Source organism: Anas acuta, chromosome 2, assembly GCF_963932015.1.
Source record: "Anas acuta chromosome 2, bAnaAcu1.1, whole genome shotgun sequence".
NCBI lineage: Eukaryota > Metazoa > Chordata > Aves > Anseriformes > Anatidae > Anas > Anas acuta.
In genome coordinates this window covers 31955046-31971125 of record NC_088980.1, presented here as the reverse complement: position 1 = coordinate 31971125, position 16080 = coordinate 31955046, and the positions used below count along the sequence as shown (strand labels likewise).

The window sequence follows — 16080 nt, the reverse complement described above, 5'->3', positions numbered from 1 at the left end:
TTAGAGCTGAATAATACATGCCCATTGCATCTGGAAACTAGCAAAGCTTAAAGATCCACTGAGAGCTTAAGTTGGGCTTGTTCCAAGACCTCAAGAACATTAAGAGTGCATGCTGTAACTGTTCAGGGATCTTTCTTAAATATGTGCAACTTTTTAATCCATGCAATGCATGTAAGTGAAGATAACTTTAAAGTAAATTGACAAAATTAAGGTGACTGATTTTAGCTACTCCAATCACTAGAGCACATTGTTATAGTCTGCATAATCTTTTCTCTCCTATATGCAGCACAGGCACAATACATAAAATGTTAACAGGCCTGATCCTGCAGGACCCTGAACTCAAAGGAACTGAAGGTAACAGACAGCAGCACCAGACTTTGTGGTTTCATGTGACATGAATTAAACTGCAGACTATGTACATAACATCAACTACTTGTGGTCTAGCTGTGTATCTCAAAAGCCAATAGAAACACCGTAGAATATTTTGTGTTTTACAGAGTATGTATTTAAACATATTTTACCTTGATAATGTTCTTGACTACATTAAAAAAAAAAAAAAAAAAAAAAAAAAAAAAGCCCCACTCTACTTGGTGCTACAAAGGAAAATAAAATGTATACGTTATATGGACCTAAGGTAATATCAGATGAAAATCAAATGTTACATGATATTCTTGTCTCCAGTGTAGAAAAGCAGAAAAACTTACAGTAAATTACCTCCTTTTCTTATGTCTCAAATGAGGAAATTGCTATTACTCGAGAAACATTAGTAGGTGGTTACAAGATACCATAGTGAGCTTCAAAAAAAAAAAAAGTTTTTACTATGTAAAATTAAAGAACAGGTTTTCATTTGTACACACAGATAAAAGATACACAGACAACTTTAATTTGACATAGTATATATAGTGTTTAAAAAACAGGAGGGAGGGGGAAGTGGTCAGTCTAATCTCTGTGATCAATACAAAAGCACTGGACACCTGCTGAGCTGTTCAGGAAAAGCAACAATTCTTGAACAATACATCAACACTGAAGTTTGCAGAACTATAACACTTTCAGAGAACATTCTGCTTTTATGCACTGTCTTAGCTAGAGTTTTCTTGATCATATTGGTAAACAACTCTTTCACCTGATTTCTGTCCTTGACAAAGAAACTGCAATCAGTGTTCAAAATCTATTCTAAAAAGTTAAAGAAATAGCAAATTCTCTGAGAGATCCGAAAAGAAAGAAACCAACCCAGCTGCTTTATAAATGAAGAGAAAAATCACCAATCTTAAACATTACCAGTTGGAAGTCTCCAGTCCCCTTAGGTACTCTCATTATTTTAACATGCACTTCATGCCTCTTCAATGTCTCATTTGCTCCTTCAGCCTGTCATTATTATGAGGTTTTATGACTTTCTGAATTGAAAAACACAAATTATAAGGTTAAGACACATCTAACTCTTTCCTAACAGGAAAGATATTGCCATTTGACACAATCTCTCACAATTTATTTTAATATCTGAAACCGTAACCCTGCTCTTCAGTTGTATGTAAGAAAGAAACATGAGTAAAAGTTTAAGTTCTTCTGTAAAGCAGGAAAAGAAACTGTTTCCAAAACAAACAAACATGGACTCAACAGGTGTACAAAAACAGGGAATACCTGAAGAGATCTGTGGTATACACTGTATCTGTGCTTAGAAGTGGGAAGCACTGACAAGTTTTGTTAAAAAAAATAAATAAATTAAAAAAAAAAAAAAAAAAGAGAGAGAGGGAAAGAGAGAGGGAGAGAGACTAAGACTAAAGTACCTGTAAACAATTCACACTACAGTTTACTTACAGGTACTCTATAAAGACAACTTTATGAATAACAAAGTGGGAAAATCTATGACAGAAAAAATATAAAGCAGGTAATATTGTACCTCAGTCCAATGAGAACAGAACTGTAATAGAGTTGAAGAGAGAAGTTGAAAAAGTAACCTGAAATTTTGACTTTTTCAGACTGTCTAAAATTATGTTTCACCTGAATGGCTACAATTCTTCTGGATTAATTCATTTACAAGGCACCACTTGCAGGTCTCAAACACAGCTAACAGAGAAACTAGAAAATCAAGGGACAGCTTCAAATACATGAAGAATTGTTCAATTTTCCATCACAGCAGCTTTGAAATACCTTCATTAAAAATACATCCAATTTACATTTCAGTGAGTCATTACCTCTGACTACCATTGTCAGGTTCCAAAATATTTTTAAAGTAACAAAATAAGCCATGCATATGGAAGAGACTGCTTTAGCATTCTTTTAAAGTAACCCTGTAATGAAAGCAGAATAGGATTGATATAAAAACCTCCTTGTGTGTAAACTTGAGAAAATGAAACTCACAAAAAGACGAAATCCTGTTTACAAAATCATATATGAAGAGAATTGCCCGTGACGGGCTCTAACTGCAGCCTCCTGATCCGGTCTGTCTGATGAAGCCTCTCTCTGAATAAGCCCATACCACAAGCCCCATTTTGCAGTCACACAACAAAACAAACTGAACAGAAAAGGAAATCCCAACTATATTTCAGTTGTTAGCATTTTGTTCTTGCTGGAAAGCAGCACACTGAAAGAGGCGAACTCCCACAAAAGCAGCAGCTGATATCTAACATATCGTGGTAGAGATAATTATTTAACAACAACTTACATAAAGCCCACAAAAATAAAGTCGGCTCTTTATAGGAGGGGAGTTTTCTTGTTGTGACGGGCTGTATTTTATCGGTAAGCCACGGTGCGGGCAGGGGAGGCAGGGGTACTGAGCTGTCTCTTACCTGAGCTGATCATACTGTGCATTCTTTGCTGAGCCAAGAGCTGTTCGCGTCCAGAAACCCCATCTGAGGAAAAACACGATTCACTCTCGTAAATTGTCTGCAGCATATTCCAACCAGTCTGCACTTCAGCTACACGAGAGAGTCATCACTGCACTTGTACAGGGGCGTCAGGCACGACCCTCTGCTGTCCTACCTCCTCCAGCCAGGCTTGTCAGACAGCACACTTCGGTAATTAGCAATGTGTAAGCATTTGTACAAGTATCTACTAAAAGAGAAAAGACAAAATCCACTTTACACAGCTGCGAGAGGGCAGGAAGCACACGCTGGACTGTGCACCCCTGAGTTTGAGCACTTGTACTCTGGAAGCCAACAGCAGGTGGAAGAAGAAATGCAGAAGAAATATCTCGGTGCTTCAGGCTTTCTCGTGTGCGTGTGTACGTGTGTGTGTGTGTGCGTGTGTGTGTGTGCAGGGGGGGGAAGGCAGCCTCTCGCAAAGCACACCCAACGAGCACGTTTCCAGGGCTGCCGGCCCCACCAGGTTCAGTTCTAGTCACCCCACTGTCACGAGTGCCTCTGTCCCCCGGCCGCCCCTCGGCCCGGCTGGTGGAGTTGGCCAGGGCAGTGACAACTCATTTGCATTCAAATCAACAACAGCGTGGCCCAGCAGCGGCAGAAATAGAACAATGGCTGGCCTGAGCCAAAAATAGGTCAAGCGCGGCCGGGTGATTGGAGCCTGCATTAATGCGTTTAAAAATACCACAGCAAACACAGCTGTCCAGTCTCTGTCTTTCAAACTGCAATCCTCCCTCATCCTCAAGCATAATTAACCCTTTCCTGCTGCCAAGCCTATTCCTGTGACAAAAAGCCAGGGTGGGTGGGAGAGCGCCCAGTCGGCAGCGCTCCTCGCCCCCCGCCCTCCCCTCACCCGGCAGCGTTGGGTGAGAAGCGAGCAAAAAAAAGAAAAAAAAAAAAAAAAAGAAAAAGAAAAAAAGGCCTCTGTATCGCTTCCAAAACAACGCTGGGAGCTCTTGCTCGCAGCGTGGTTTCTGCCGCGCCCACGCACAGCAATCCCGCGGTGCTATTTTTGCTGCCCGCTTCCCGGGCTCCGCGGCCTGCAGGCGGCCGGCGGGCTGGGCAGGCCGGAGGCGCAGGCCCATGGTGACGGGGCAGCTGGGCTGCTGCTCACGGCTATAAGCAGTGCTTCCATATTTAGCACGCCTGGTACAGCGCTTATAGTCCAGCACCAGTTGTGGCACGGCATATTCGACATGCCTGCCTACTGTGCAGCGCTCTGCTGGCGTACTGAAATGTGGTTCGCGTTTATCTTCAGCAGCATTAGGCAATTTGTACTGCGTCTCTCTCAGTTTGACGAGGCGATGTGGTTTCAGAATGGCAGCGTCTGACTACAGATCAGAGCAAAGCACCATGCTGCTCTACGTCCTGGCAGGCTTCATGCATGCTCTGTTAAGTTCATTTTTCATAAAGACATTTCAAAAGTTGCATAGCTTTTTTGCTGATTAGTATACCCACATGTAGGTAAGGAAAGTGTTACCAGTGATACTTTACCTCCTTGGCATCCTGCTCTGCAATATGCTGTTTGCTACACAGGTGACCAACACCTGTCCCTACCTACTTATACAACTCCTGGCCACACACATGTCAAAAATTCTGAATCCCTTTCCCTGTCCTGGCCACGGGGAACTGACGGTGGCAACAGGAATGTGAATACTCACTGGGATCAGGAAACCATTGCAAAGGTTGTCTCAGAGACTTCTAGAGATCCACCAAATCCTGAACTACCCCAAGCACCTGTGCTTGAAGATGCAAGGACAGTGCATAATACCTGAAGCTCAGTTCTGCCTTTCAGCCAAGAATTGGCTGTCTGCTCTTCAGCTAACGCAACAGATTGCAGTGAAGGGCAATATTATTTTTTTTAACTTGTCACAATTCTGCTCTCAAAGAAAAGATTTTCAATAGCAAGGTACTGTGACATCACTAGATGATATTTGGAGATATAGGGCATCTGGGAGCTGTGAAGCTCAAGGCTGCTCCCTTCATCCCAAACCTTCTCTTACTCCATGTGCCAAACAATCTAGACCTGCTGAGGGCTGGGATCTGTTCCTTGGACAAATGGAGACTGCAACAGCTGACAATGGGATTTTCCCTGTGGGATCCTTGAGTTAGCACCTTGCACTGCTCAACACCCCCCTCTCCTCATCTTTCCTCTTCACCCAGCTTACTACATACACACATGAACTTTACTTTCCTTTACTGTACTTTTCCTTTACTTTTCCTTTTTCTGTAAAGAGGAAGGGTCCTGCCAGACAAAAGGCAAAGAGGAGAGGTGTACTTCTGTGGAAGCAGAAAAGCTCTGCTGACAGCATAAACCCAGCTCTGCAAAGGGGCATCGACACAGGCAGGATGCTACAGTGCAAGCCAGAGGATGAGCAGCACATGTATCAGGTCATATTGACAGCTGGCAACTTGGTATCACGAACACTTGAAGTAATACTCATAGCACTCTCAGGGCCTGTGCTAGAAAGTTATCTGGGATTCGGACTACTCAGTAATTGATGATTCCAGTTGGTCCCCAGAAAGGCTGGGTCTCTCTGCTTCATCCATGGTGCCCCAGGGGTTCCAGGTCTTGGTGCTGCTCCCACAAAGCTCCAGGAGACCTGCTTAAATCCCTGCAACCCCATCGATGCTGGAGCCATTTCAGCCTCTAATAATGTTAGGAAGCGGATAACCTGAACTGAGAAAGCTGAAAAAGCAAATGTTCATTTATATCTTGAGAGAAAAAAAAATCAAAATGTTTTGTGGGAAATACAAGGCACTTGCATGGTGCAGGGCAGAAGATGTCTAACAAGGGTGCAGGGGGAATCACCAATCTTTCAGCAATCTTTCCTAACACAGAAAAAGCTTTTTATAGACAGAAGTAAATAAAAAAAATGGAATTGCTTATGCCCTTGAGCCAACAAGAACATGACCCTGTTTAGTGATTCAATGCCTCAAAATAATTGAGTCTTGTATTACAGGGAAACACTGCAGGAATAAGTTAAAAACAGGTCATAACACAGAAAATTCTGGAGTGTGGGATCCTGGTATTAGATACCCATATGTGTTTTTAAGTCCTTGTATATGTGGCTGCATTTTTTAAGATAGAAATCACAGCTCTGACTGATTAAAAAAAAAAAAAAAAAAGCAAACTATTTTCAAGAGTAGAAAATGTACATTCAGAGGTTTATCTGCAAGCACTCTTAATTTTGGTATATATATTTTAAAATAACAGCCAAATTATGCTGCTAGCTAATTCACAGACCATAATGACTACTGCATCATGTTTTATATTTGAGATTACATATAAATATATATATATGTGTATATATATATATATATATATATATATAAATATTTTAAATATGATGTCAGTCATCCCAAAGGTAGGACATTTACAGTTCTTCCAGCTTGGGATCTTATGGGCCTTCTTCAGAAAATCACTTTGGTACATGCTTAGCTTTAAAACACTTGCATAAATCCATGCCTTTTCAACATAATATTTAAGCACATGCTTAAATTCTATGGATCGCGATAGAATTTAAACATGTAGTTAAACGCTTTGCTGAGTCAGCCCAGTCCCTAACTATATGATCGTATGGTTTTAAATAGCTCCTTTAAAGTCCCACAGGGGAAGGAGAAAGGTTCCATGCCTGGAGAAAACCTGGTTTTTATTTTTTGAAGCTATGCATGTTATAAGGTGGCATTTTAATACAGGAACATGAGGTTTTTTTGTTCCTTATTTTTTCAAACACATTTCCTAAACTTGGAGAACTTTAATGACACTAGAGGTAAGAGTAAACTGTTGAAATGATTTAGCACTGCTGAGGTGACTCTACATACAATCAGCAACTTTATGGAAAATATAAGGTATGTTAGTAGCACTAAGATCTCATTACAGAGGGTTCACAATGTGTTTCTCTTGTTTTCCTTCTGAGTTGCTAAAAACAAATAAATATAAGGAAATTAAACTGGGAAACAGCATTACTGAAACATTAAGACTGAGAAGTCAAGTGCCCAAATTAGAAAGAGCTAAGATTTCTACTGCATTATTAACTCAGCACCATAATAATTAAGTAGCACTTTTCTGTTCCTACTTTCCTTGTTAAGTGCAAACAATATATTACTGTTTGTTTTTAGCATATCCCATTTATCACTCATGTTCTTCTGAAGCTTAGCCTTCATTAATATTAATACTATACTTTCAACTTTGGCAGTTTTCTTACCTGTAAATGAATTCTTACATAGTCTCTTCTGCCAGATTGCTTCATTGTATCATATAAATATTACATACAAATTAAATAAAGAGATGCTATGGAGTTTTTAGTTAAATGCTTAAGTTATGGTACTGCAAATCTTACAGGTGTCCCATACAACCTTCCTTCAGTCACTTTTTCATCAGGCTAGCATTCTGTGAAAAAACATCACATAATACCATGCACCAATTTGAAACTAGTGCATAAACTAGTGGGAGCTAAATTAAGTTTGTGTAGGTAATACTAAATCTGGACTACTACAGTACCGAAGTTTTGAGTTCTAATCTCTGCAACCAAAACAGCTCCTAACTATATTTTGTACATCTAATTACCAGGATAAAAATAATTTTTAAAAAAATGACCTATCGTAAAGAACAGATGTTTCTGCAGCCACAGTTCATTAGGTATCATAAGTATCATGTGAAACCCAAGCATCCAGCGTAAATTACTACAGCTTATGCTAGAGGATTAACTAAATTAATGAACAGCAGAAGACTATTACCACAGAGCAGCAGACGGTTTGGGAGCAGAAAGAAAGCAGTGAAGATGCTCAAGCACCCTGGGTTTGCTCCCTCCTGGAGCACATTCCAGGCCCTCGGGGAGTAAAGATGGATAGCTTGATCCATGTGCTCTGCTTGGAAAGATGTGGTAGTGCAGGGACATCACTTAGGTTTGTGTGCAGCAGCTTCTTGGCATTGCCTGTGCAGGCATACATGCTGCTTTTTCTTCACAGTACCCTGAACCCACATGATGTGCATTTTTCAACTGAGGAGAAAACTTTGGTTCTAAACACGTTTAAGCTCAATTCAAGCTTCAAAGGAATTTCCTGGGACAAAGAAAAGCATATCAATAGCTTCAGGGGATTTTATGACAAACAATGGGAGGATAAAACTTCACAAAGTTTTGAGAATAAGGACTGATGCACTAGGTAAATGAATGGGTCTCTATCATTGCTTTATATGACAATACAGAGAGCTGCTCAGCTTTCTCATGTAAATGAGCTAAGGGCTTTTGGAACTAGCTCTCCTGGCTGCTGATTACTTATCACTTCGTTTTCCTCTGAAAATATGCCTTTCCGTTCACATAAATAAGTCTTCTGAAAATTAAGTCCTAGATTCAGGACAAGACCTCAGCAACACATGCTTGATTATAAGCACAAGGCTAAAGTTAGGCACATGCTTAAGTGCTTCATAAATTCAAGGGTACTTTCCTGCATCAAAAAGCTCAAATAATTTAACATACACAGACAGAGATCAAGTAAACAAATAACATTTTGGATAGGAAATGCAGACACAATTCAATTATGCTACTGACACAGTTATTTAACGGGTTGGAACTAAAATCTAAATCTTTTGCAACAAGGCTGAGGTACATTGCATACAACACAAGATTTACCAAGTGTTCCATGTTTACATCCAGCTTTCTTAGACAGACACGTGTGTGTACGTGCAGTGAGGCTGGCATGTCTAGCTGCTCTCAACACACCTGGATGAACACACATAAAGTAGCCCTGGAGCACACAGCCTATGGCAGCCTGCAATACATTCAGCCTACCTCAGGCATTTCAAGCTTGTTGCACACACACTGAGCAAATAATCTGTGCCTCCACTGAGCATTTTGCACAAGTCAGCTCAACAAACCTGGACACTAACTCCTGGACAGCAGGCTGAAGTTCCTATGGCTGGAGAACCAAGATGCATCTCCAGCTCATAATACATGTATATACATGGATGTAAGTGCTTTTTTGGTTTTAAGCCAAGAAACCTAGACCATACTTGCTGCCCAGAGAACTGTACTGTGAAAATCAATGGCTATGCAAAAGATTTAGGATCACAGCAGAAGATAGCCAACTGAATACGACTTCCTAGGATTACACCATGACCAAAAAGGCTAATAAAATCCATGGATATAGAAAGTAGGCTATACTGAGTTAACAGCATTGAGGTGATACGAATATACCAAAGAGAATACATGTATTTACGGATACTGTAACTTGTTCCAGTATAGGTACTGAAAAAAGACTGCTGAAAAATTGAGGGTGGATAGATACACCACAAGAATAAGATAGGTTTATAAAACCATTGGAAATAAGAAACTCTAAGATACTGAGTCCAGAGGTGTAGTAAAATGTTCTCTATTTTCTGAAACAAGGGTTTTATGAAAAATCCATCAGTTAGAAAAAATCAAGCCAGTTTGCTACCTAAAGCAAACTTTAGGTAGGTTTTGCTGTAGAATTCTAAGTTATACAGATCAGAGCTGGTGATCATGGGGGTACCTACCAAGAGCAAGTATGAATTATTGCTTAAGTGATAGGAATAACAAGACCTATATAGAATACTTTTTCCTACATCAGAAACTTTTATTCTTTTAAATCACACTCTACTGAAAAGAAGAGGTATGTTCTTAAAAAAAAAATCCCAAATAATTCTCTTCCTATGAAATTTGATGATTTTTACAAGAGTATCATAATGGAGTTCATTGTAAACATCTTGAAACAAAAATGTGTCTGAAAAAAAAATACAAAAAAAAAAAAAAACAAAAATCAACAAAACAAACAAACAAACAAACAATAAAGCATTTGCTTTGGTTTTGTTTTCAAAGTTGCCTTTTAAGTCATATAATGAAATGTCAAAAGAAGGATCTTCCATATCCAGGCTAGGATTCACTGAGGAACAAGGTAGCTTTTACATAATGTGCTACAACCACACCACGAAGCTACCTATGTAGCTGGGACAACAATTTCTCTGTTAAATTTTGAAGCAAGTCAGAGTGAGTTTTTGTTAAGTATCAAACAATTTATGTAGTCAGAGAACTGAAACTGCAAATCACTGGAAGCTTAGCCTAGAAAAAAATATTTTACATAAAAGACCAAAAAGTGTCTTTGCTGTGGAGCAGGTCTGAGATGCCAGGCTGGGCTGCTCAGATCTTGTTCTCCTCCCAGCTCATCCACCCTTCACTTGGGAGCACTGAAGCACATGGAGTTATAGGCAGTGTTATAGGCACAAACATGCCTCTGAGAGCTGTAACAAACTGGCTGCTTCTGTGCTATGAAAAGGTCACATCACATACCGGTCAATAATGTTGTTATGAAACCACATGCAACCCTTCTGGGTAGTTGGACCAGGGCAGAAGCTAAGCCCAGTTCTGGATCCATTTTTCATCTAACCTCCTTCCTCATCATGAATTCTGATTAGGAACAGACATGCAGTGTATACTTTACCAAATTGTTATTGATATGCCTGCTTATGAGTTGTTCTTACTGTCCCAATGAATTTAGGTCACTGCAAAAAGGATGAAACCGTGACTTCAGTGGGTTGTTTTGCCTCACTTCAATAGAACCAGGATTTCTCCTGAGGAGCAAGATGATCTTAATTTTCCTCGTGAAATCAAGAAATGTATGGGACACAAAACAGAAAATAAATCAAAATATAACTGAACACAAGATTTCATCATTTTGAAAGGAAAAATACCTCACACTTCAACTAAATATAGCCTCTTCTTCCAACTACGTAAAGCCCTTTGAAAATTTTAATGCAGCTACTTACTGTAACTGAAGATACCTTCATAATATCCCATGGTACTGCCAAAGCATATTACAAGCCTGAGTATCTTTATGATTTTTGTAAATACACATAATCCAACTGGTTGTTCCTAAGGCCAAAAACAGCCCCAAGAAAGCTGATTTCGAGTTCATTTATCCAAACAACTCAATCTAAAATCTGCCAGGCATTCTGTTCCAGAGAGGGGCCAACACAAACAGCCTTCATCTGCCCCTCTCTGGCCCCAGGATGGGAGCAAGAAGCAAGTGCTTATGCTCTCTAGGACAAAGGGATGAGGCTGGTTCCAAGCCCCAATTTCCTCGGAAAGAGAACTGTTCACTAAATCTGCCGAATTGATTGGAGCCTCAGAGCACTATGCAATGGCTAAAAAAAGCACAGGGCAGAATTAATTATTTCGAGTGAAAGCATGGGGTATCTGGAATAACATATATTGAATCCACATTCAGAAAACACTCTCATTCTAATCAACTCTGATCAGGTGTACTTCCAAGAGCCTGGGGAGGTGCAGCTTCTATATTTCACTTCAATCCAAATAGCTTTTGGGAAAAGGCAGTCCAAAAATGAATGAATTAACAAAAAATAGCTTGCAAAAGCTGAAAGCTGAATGGCACAAGCAGAGGTTGTAGACTATTCAAGAGGAGCTTAAGCTTCTGAGTGGTCAAAATGTAGAATCAAACTTGGACTTGTGGCTTCCTAAAAATAGCACAGTTTTATGAAAGTTGTCTGTGCAGCACTTCATTTTCTGTTGGTTGGTACTCAAGAGAACAGGACAGCAGGACATTTGATAATGGCAGGAAAAAAAAAAACAAAAAAACCAAAAAAAAAACACAACACAATGCAATCAACTAATCAGATATTTTAAACTCTCACAGAAGTCAGGGCTCATGTAAGTGAGCTGGCCTGTCCATGCCATTACTGCAGTTCATTTCTAGCCCCTTGCTAAAGCAGCTGAAGGAAGTAAACTGCTAAGGACAATTTCCATGAGACGTGTAATATGTTTTTTCATTTTTCATCTGGAGTTAATGCAATCAAAGTGTTATCATAAGTCTATGAAAAATGGAGTATGTTTTTAGCAGCCTTCAAAAGGCTGTTGTAAACAGGGTGACAGTTCCAGCTATAAGTAACCAGAGACAAAAGCTAGACTTTTCAAGGTAGTATGCATCACTTGTGGACTATGCCCAGAGGAAAAACAAAACAAAATGAAAACAATACCTAGCTTTCTTAGTGTATCTTTAGCCTTAATAGTGTTCTCCAGCTACTCTCCTTACCTCTGGCAGAATTCCAGTGAAAAACAAAAGCTAGGAAAATGAAGGACAAAAACTTGGACATCTAAAAGTGCACACACAGTTGGCAAATATTTTATTTGCCATAAGGAAGACTTCTATGTCTCAGAACATAAAAGAAAACAACTAAAGGTATTAGCCTGGTTTTATGTAATCTGATAAATGACTGCAGCAGATCTGAGCACCACCTTAACCAAAAATAGATATATTGTAATAATAAGGCTGAAAAAAAATCCATGTAAGTAAATTGCAAGTGTGATGAAAAAGGCTTAAGTTTGGTCAAACTTTAATTTTCCCTTTTTAATTGCCAGTAAGAATGCTTCTAAAAATATCATATTTTTGCTTTACAACATTAATTTGCTTGCTATTCTGAACAAATGCCTTTCTACATTTTTGGACTATAGATTAATTTTACATTTAAGGAATAATTTAATTGAAATTATATAAAATAGTGTTTTATTTCGAGAGCTTCAAAGAAAATGTTACTGTAAGCTATATAATCACAGCATTCTCTTTCAATCAGTATTTACAGGTATACAAAGTATATTTTTCTCAACAGGCCTTACATATATAAGTCTTGTGTGTGGGTATAAAAATATAAACAGATAAAGAATACACTTTAAGCCATTGGTATCTCACACTGCAGCTCAAATACTAAAGTGAACATACACTGACACAAACAGAAGATTAAAGCTGAAAGGTATATAAGCAAATGTCAAGCTTAAAACATGTGATGATTAAGTATTTTATCGACTTGGGACCTAAGTCATTATATTCACTTTTGCTCATTTAGTGTCCTCTCAGCTACAGCTTAAAGGCTCCAGCAATTCAGACAGGCAGTATGTTATTCTGAGACCCATCAGAAAATGAATGAGTTGGGGAGTTGAGCAACTAACTATATTTGCAAAGGGAAATCTCCAAGGCATACCTACCAACAAGAACTACTCTAGGATGGTTGCCAACAGAAATATTTCATCCGTCAGTCTTTTACAGTACTGTGGCTTCCATCTAGGGTGTTTTTTTTTGCCAAGTTATTTAGCCCTGCAGACAACAGCAACCAACAAGTTTGGTAACTGCCTTAATTTCTCATGCTCTTTTTGTGGCACTCAGCTGTTTTGTGATACTCTGTCTTCTGATCCAAAGATCTTGAGCTTGGCACAGGATGCTAAGGGGTTTTTATGTGTCTTATTGTGGTGAAAGGATTGAAAGAAGGTATAGTATACAGGTGGTCAGTAGACCCTTGCTAGCTACTAATACCCCCTGCGCAGTGACCTGCAGCTGTGGAGGGCTGGACTGAATGATCTTAGTGCAGTGCAGGAGTCAGAGAGTAGTCATTTCTCCAGCACTCATGCTCTGATTTAGGACGTGTGCTATTAAATACATCAAGGGAAAGACTAAACCAAACCCGCTCCTGCAGTCTCAGTACACTGCTGATCATTCAAAGGATGATATTTGCCTGGATGGGACAAGGGTTTCACTGGTGACACCATGTTAAGGACTTCCCTACGTGCCCCTGCTCTGCTTCTTTCCTTGTCCAGAATGGCAAGGTTTCACGTTGATTTACTTGCTCATTCTAAAAGAAAGCAAATCGGTTTTCCAATGCAGCCTCAAACCCACAAGCAATAAAAGAAAGATCCCAAAGGTACTAGCAAGAAAAGCAAGAGCTCTTTATCATCACCAGTTCATCCATGTCATCAAGCCACAAGTACAGTAAGTGTAGTTCAAAGTATTTCCAATAGGGCTATACTGTCCCTTCTGTCCCAGAGCTCTATTCACAAGTAGCATGACAGGCATTTAGGAGGATTTGCATCTTAAAGAGAGAGATAACTCACAGTCCATCTATGCTTCCAAGCAAATATATATGATCAACATAATTGACTACCCAAACTCACAAACTCACCATCATTTAAAGGCAGGAACAAGGTCAACAGAAGATGTATTTTGAAACTATAGAAAAAAAAAAGCCATAAAGCTTTAAAAAAACTGCAAATTTCTAACAAATTTTATTTATGATGGTAAAGATCTATATTACATTATTCTGTAAATAAAGGTCTCCTTTGTCTTGTAATAAAGGTCTCCTTTGAAAAGAACAGCATTCTTCAATTAATTTCTACATAGTACAAACTCTCCACTTTCTGGTCATGTAGAATATGGAATATCAGGCTCAGTAACATCTACAACTTCTGCATTTGCTCATGCCTTTACTTTTCCTAAGTTTTCAGACTAAATTCAGGCCAACTTAAGGCTAAGTCTTGACTCCCCAGTCTAGCCAACAGACTGTTTCCTCCATATCTTTCAATGTGCACATGCAAATCTCCCTCACCAGTTCATAATTTTCTTGTCCTAGAGAAGGCAGCAATCAGAGCGTACCATTGTAATCAAGAGGACAAAGGGACGTTCCAGACTGTGCTGGCGTCATCGGAAAGGCTGATAAACAATCTATATCACTTGGCCACCCTGTTTGCTATCATCTGTGCAAGAGAAAGATGATAAACAACAATGTTTATTATATGTTATTCTGCTTGACACACAGACTTGAAGTGAACTGATTTTGCTCATCTTTACATTTAATAAATCAGTTCTCAGAAATTAATTTTGGTACAAGATATGATAATATTCTATCCAATCAGAAAGAAGATTGAACCCATGTTCTGTTTGAAAGCATGGTGTCACACAAAATAAAACAAACCAGCTTGAACACATCTTGTGCTGTTCATCATCACATGGAGCCAATAATCTATTTCTGACTAGCGTGGACCATATTTGTTTCCATATTTGACAAGTTAACATTACTCTCTTTACCTGAAGCAATGCAATTCTTCACTGGCAGAAAGTGAGATCTGCATCAGTCTTCATATGGCAGTACTGAGAAGGAAATTTGCATTTAATTTGCATACAGAAAGGAAACACTCACTAAATACATACCATACCCTAGTGGTTTTTTTCATTTGGTTTGAGATTCCAGACACTCTTGGTGTTTCTGGTCCCCCTCCGTCAACCAGGAACAAAGAGCAGCGCATTTCGCATTTTTACCTGGAGGACAAGCAACTTAAAGGTGCTCAAACATTGCAGAAGCAGAGAACATACATATTCTTTAGGCCAAAGTATTTGTGCCAAAATCCCTCTATAGCACCCTGTCAGTTAGGAACTGGAAAACTGCATTTTTCCACAGGGAACTGCCAAGGCTCTGTTTACTGTATGACTGACAACGCTTTTAAAGCCTATGTTTTTTCAGATAGCTGATTATTACCATAATAAAAATGCATGTGATTTCCCAAAACCACAAGAGGAGCTGTTTTTTCCTCAAAAGTTAGAGACAAACAGGCTCATGCTTTCTTTCATAGTAGAAAAGCTTTTTGTTTTTATTTATTTTGCTAACCTGCCCTTCTCTTCAGAAGATTTGAAGTGGTTCTGTAAGCAGAACACTTCAACTTGCAAAAATTCATGGCTAAAGAAAGAAGTTTCTGCTGTCTCTCTAGGTTCTCAGGTTTACAACCTGTAGATATTTCCATTCACAAAGAGAAACAAGACAGCTTAGCAGGTTGTGGCAAGCCATCTCACTGATGTACATAACAAATGCCTGATGTGAAAGATAAAATGTTTAATTTAGCTCAAAATAAGAGTTTTAAAAACAAACAAAAAAGTTGTGACAAACATTTCTGTCTTTGATCCTGTTGTACATAAATAAATTACTGATATTATCTAAAGGACTTTTTTCTCCATTCAGCTGAAGCTGTGCTCACACACACCTGCTCCGTTTGCTTCATCTCCAGCACAGAGCTGGCGCAGTCAGTTCATTTGCGTCCTATTTTTGGCACGAGGATGTTTGAACAATGATTGACCAGGATAAGCTGCCTCTGCTCTACTAACCATTAAACTAGCCGGTCCTCTTTGTACCCCTCCTATGGTTTTGAAAACCTAGGAGTAAATATTTCTGTTGGATTTGCCTTTTTTGATGGATGGGAAAAACTGTTTTGCTGTGGTCCCCATCTTTATAAATGTAATCTGGTCCTTCTGTGTTTAATACTCCCACCACAAAAGGATGCTGTTTTCCAAGAGAAAATTAGTAACTGATGACCTTTTTCCTACATCTTTCCTTTTTTGCCATTTTTTTTCTTTAATTAGTGCAGATGCACAACTG

The 16080-nt window shown here is 39.1% G+C and overlaps 1 protein-coding gene across 20 annotated transcripts in view; it reads right to left on the bottom strand.

Annotated features, from left to right (window-relative positions):
• HDAC9 (histone deacetylase 9) overlaps positions 1 to 16080 on the bottom strand; it is a 476309-nt gene that overhangs the window by 279591 nt on the left and 180638 nt on the right. For 12 of the 20 annotated variants that reach the window (XM_068674126.1, XM_068674133.1, XM_068674138.1 and 9 more), the window contains exon 1: positions 2787 to 3123. The exons of 1 other annotated variant lie outside the window; for it this stretch is intronic. In XM_068674126.1, coding sequence (XP_068530227.1) covers positions 2787 to 2892 — 106 coding nt within the window. In that variant the 5' untranslated portion in view covers positions 2893 to 3123. 7 more of the 20 variants (XM_068674122.1, XM_068674117.1, XM_068674129.1 and 4 more) reach the window with 6 other exon arrangements.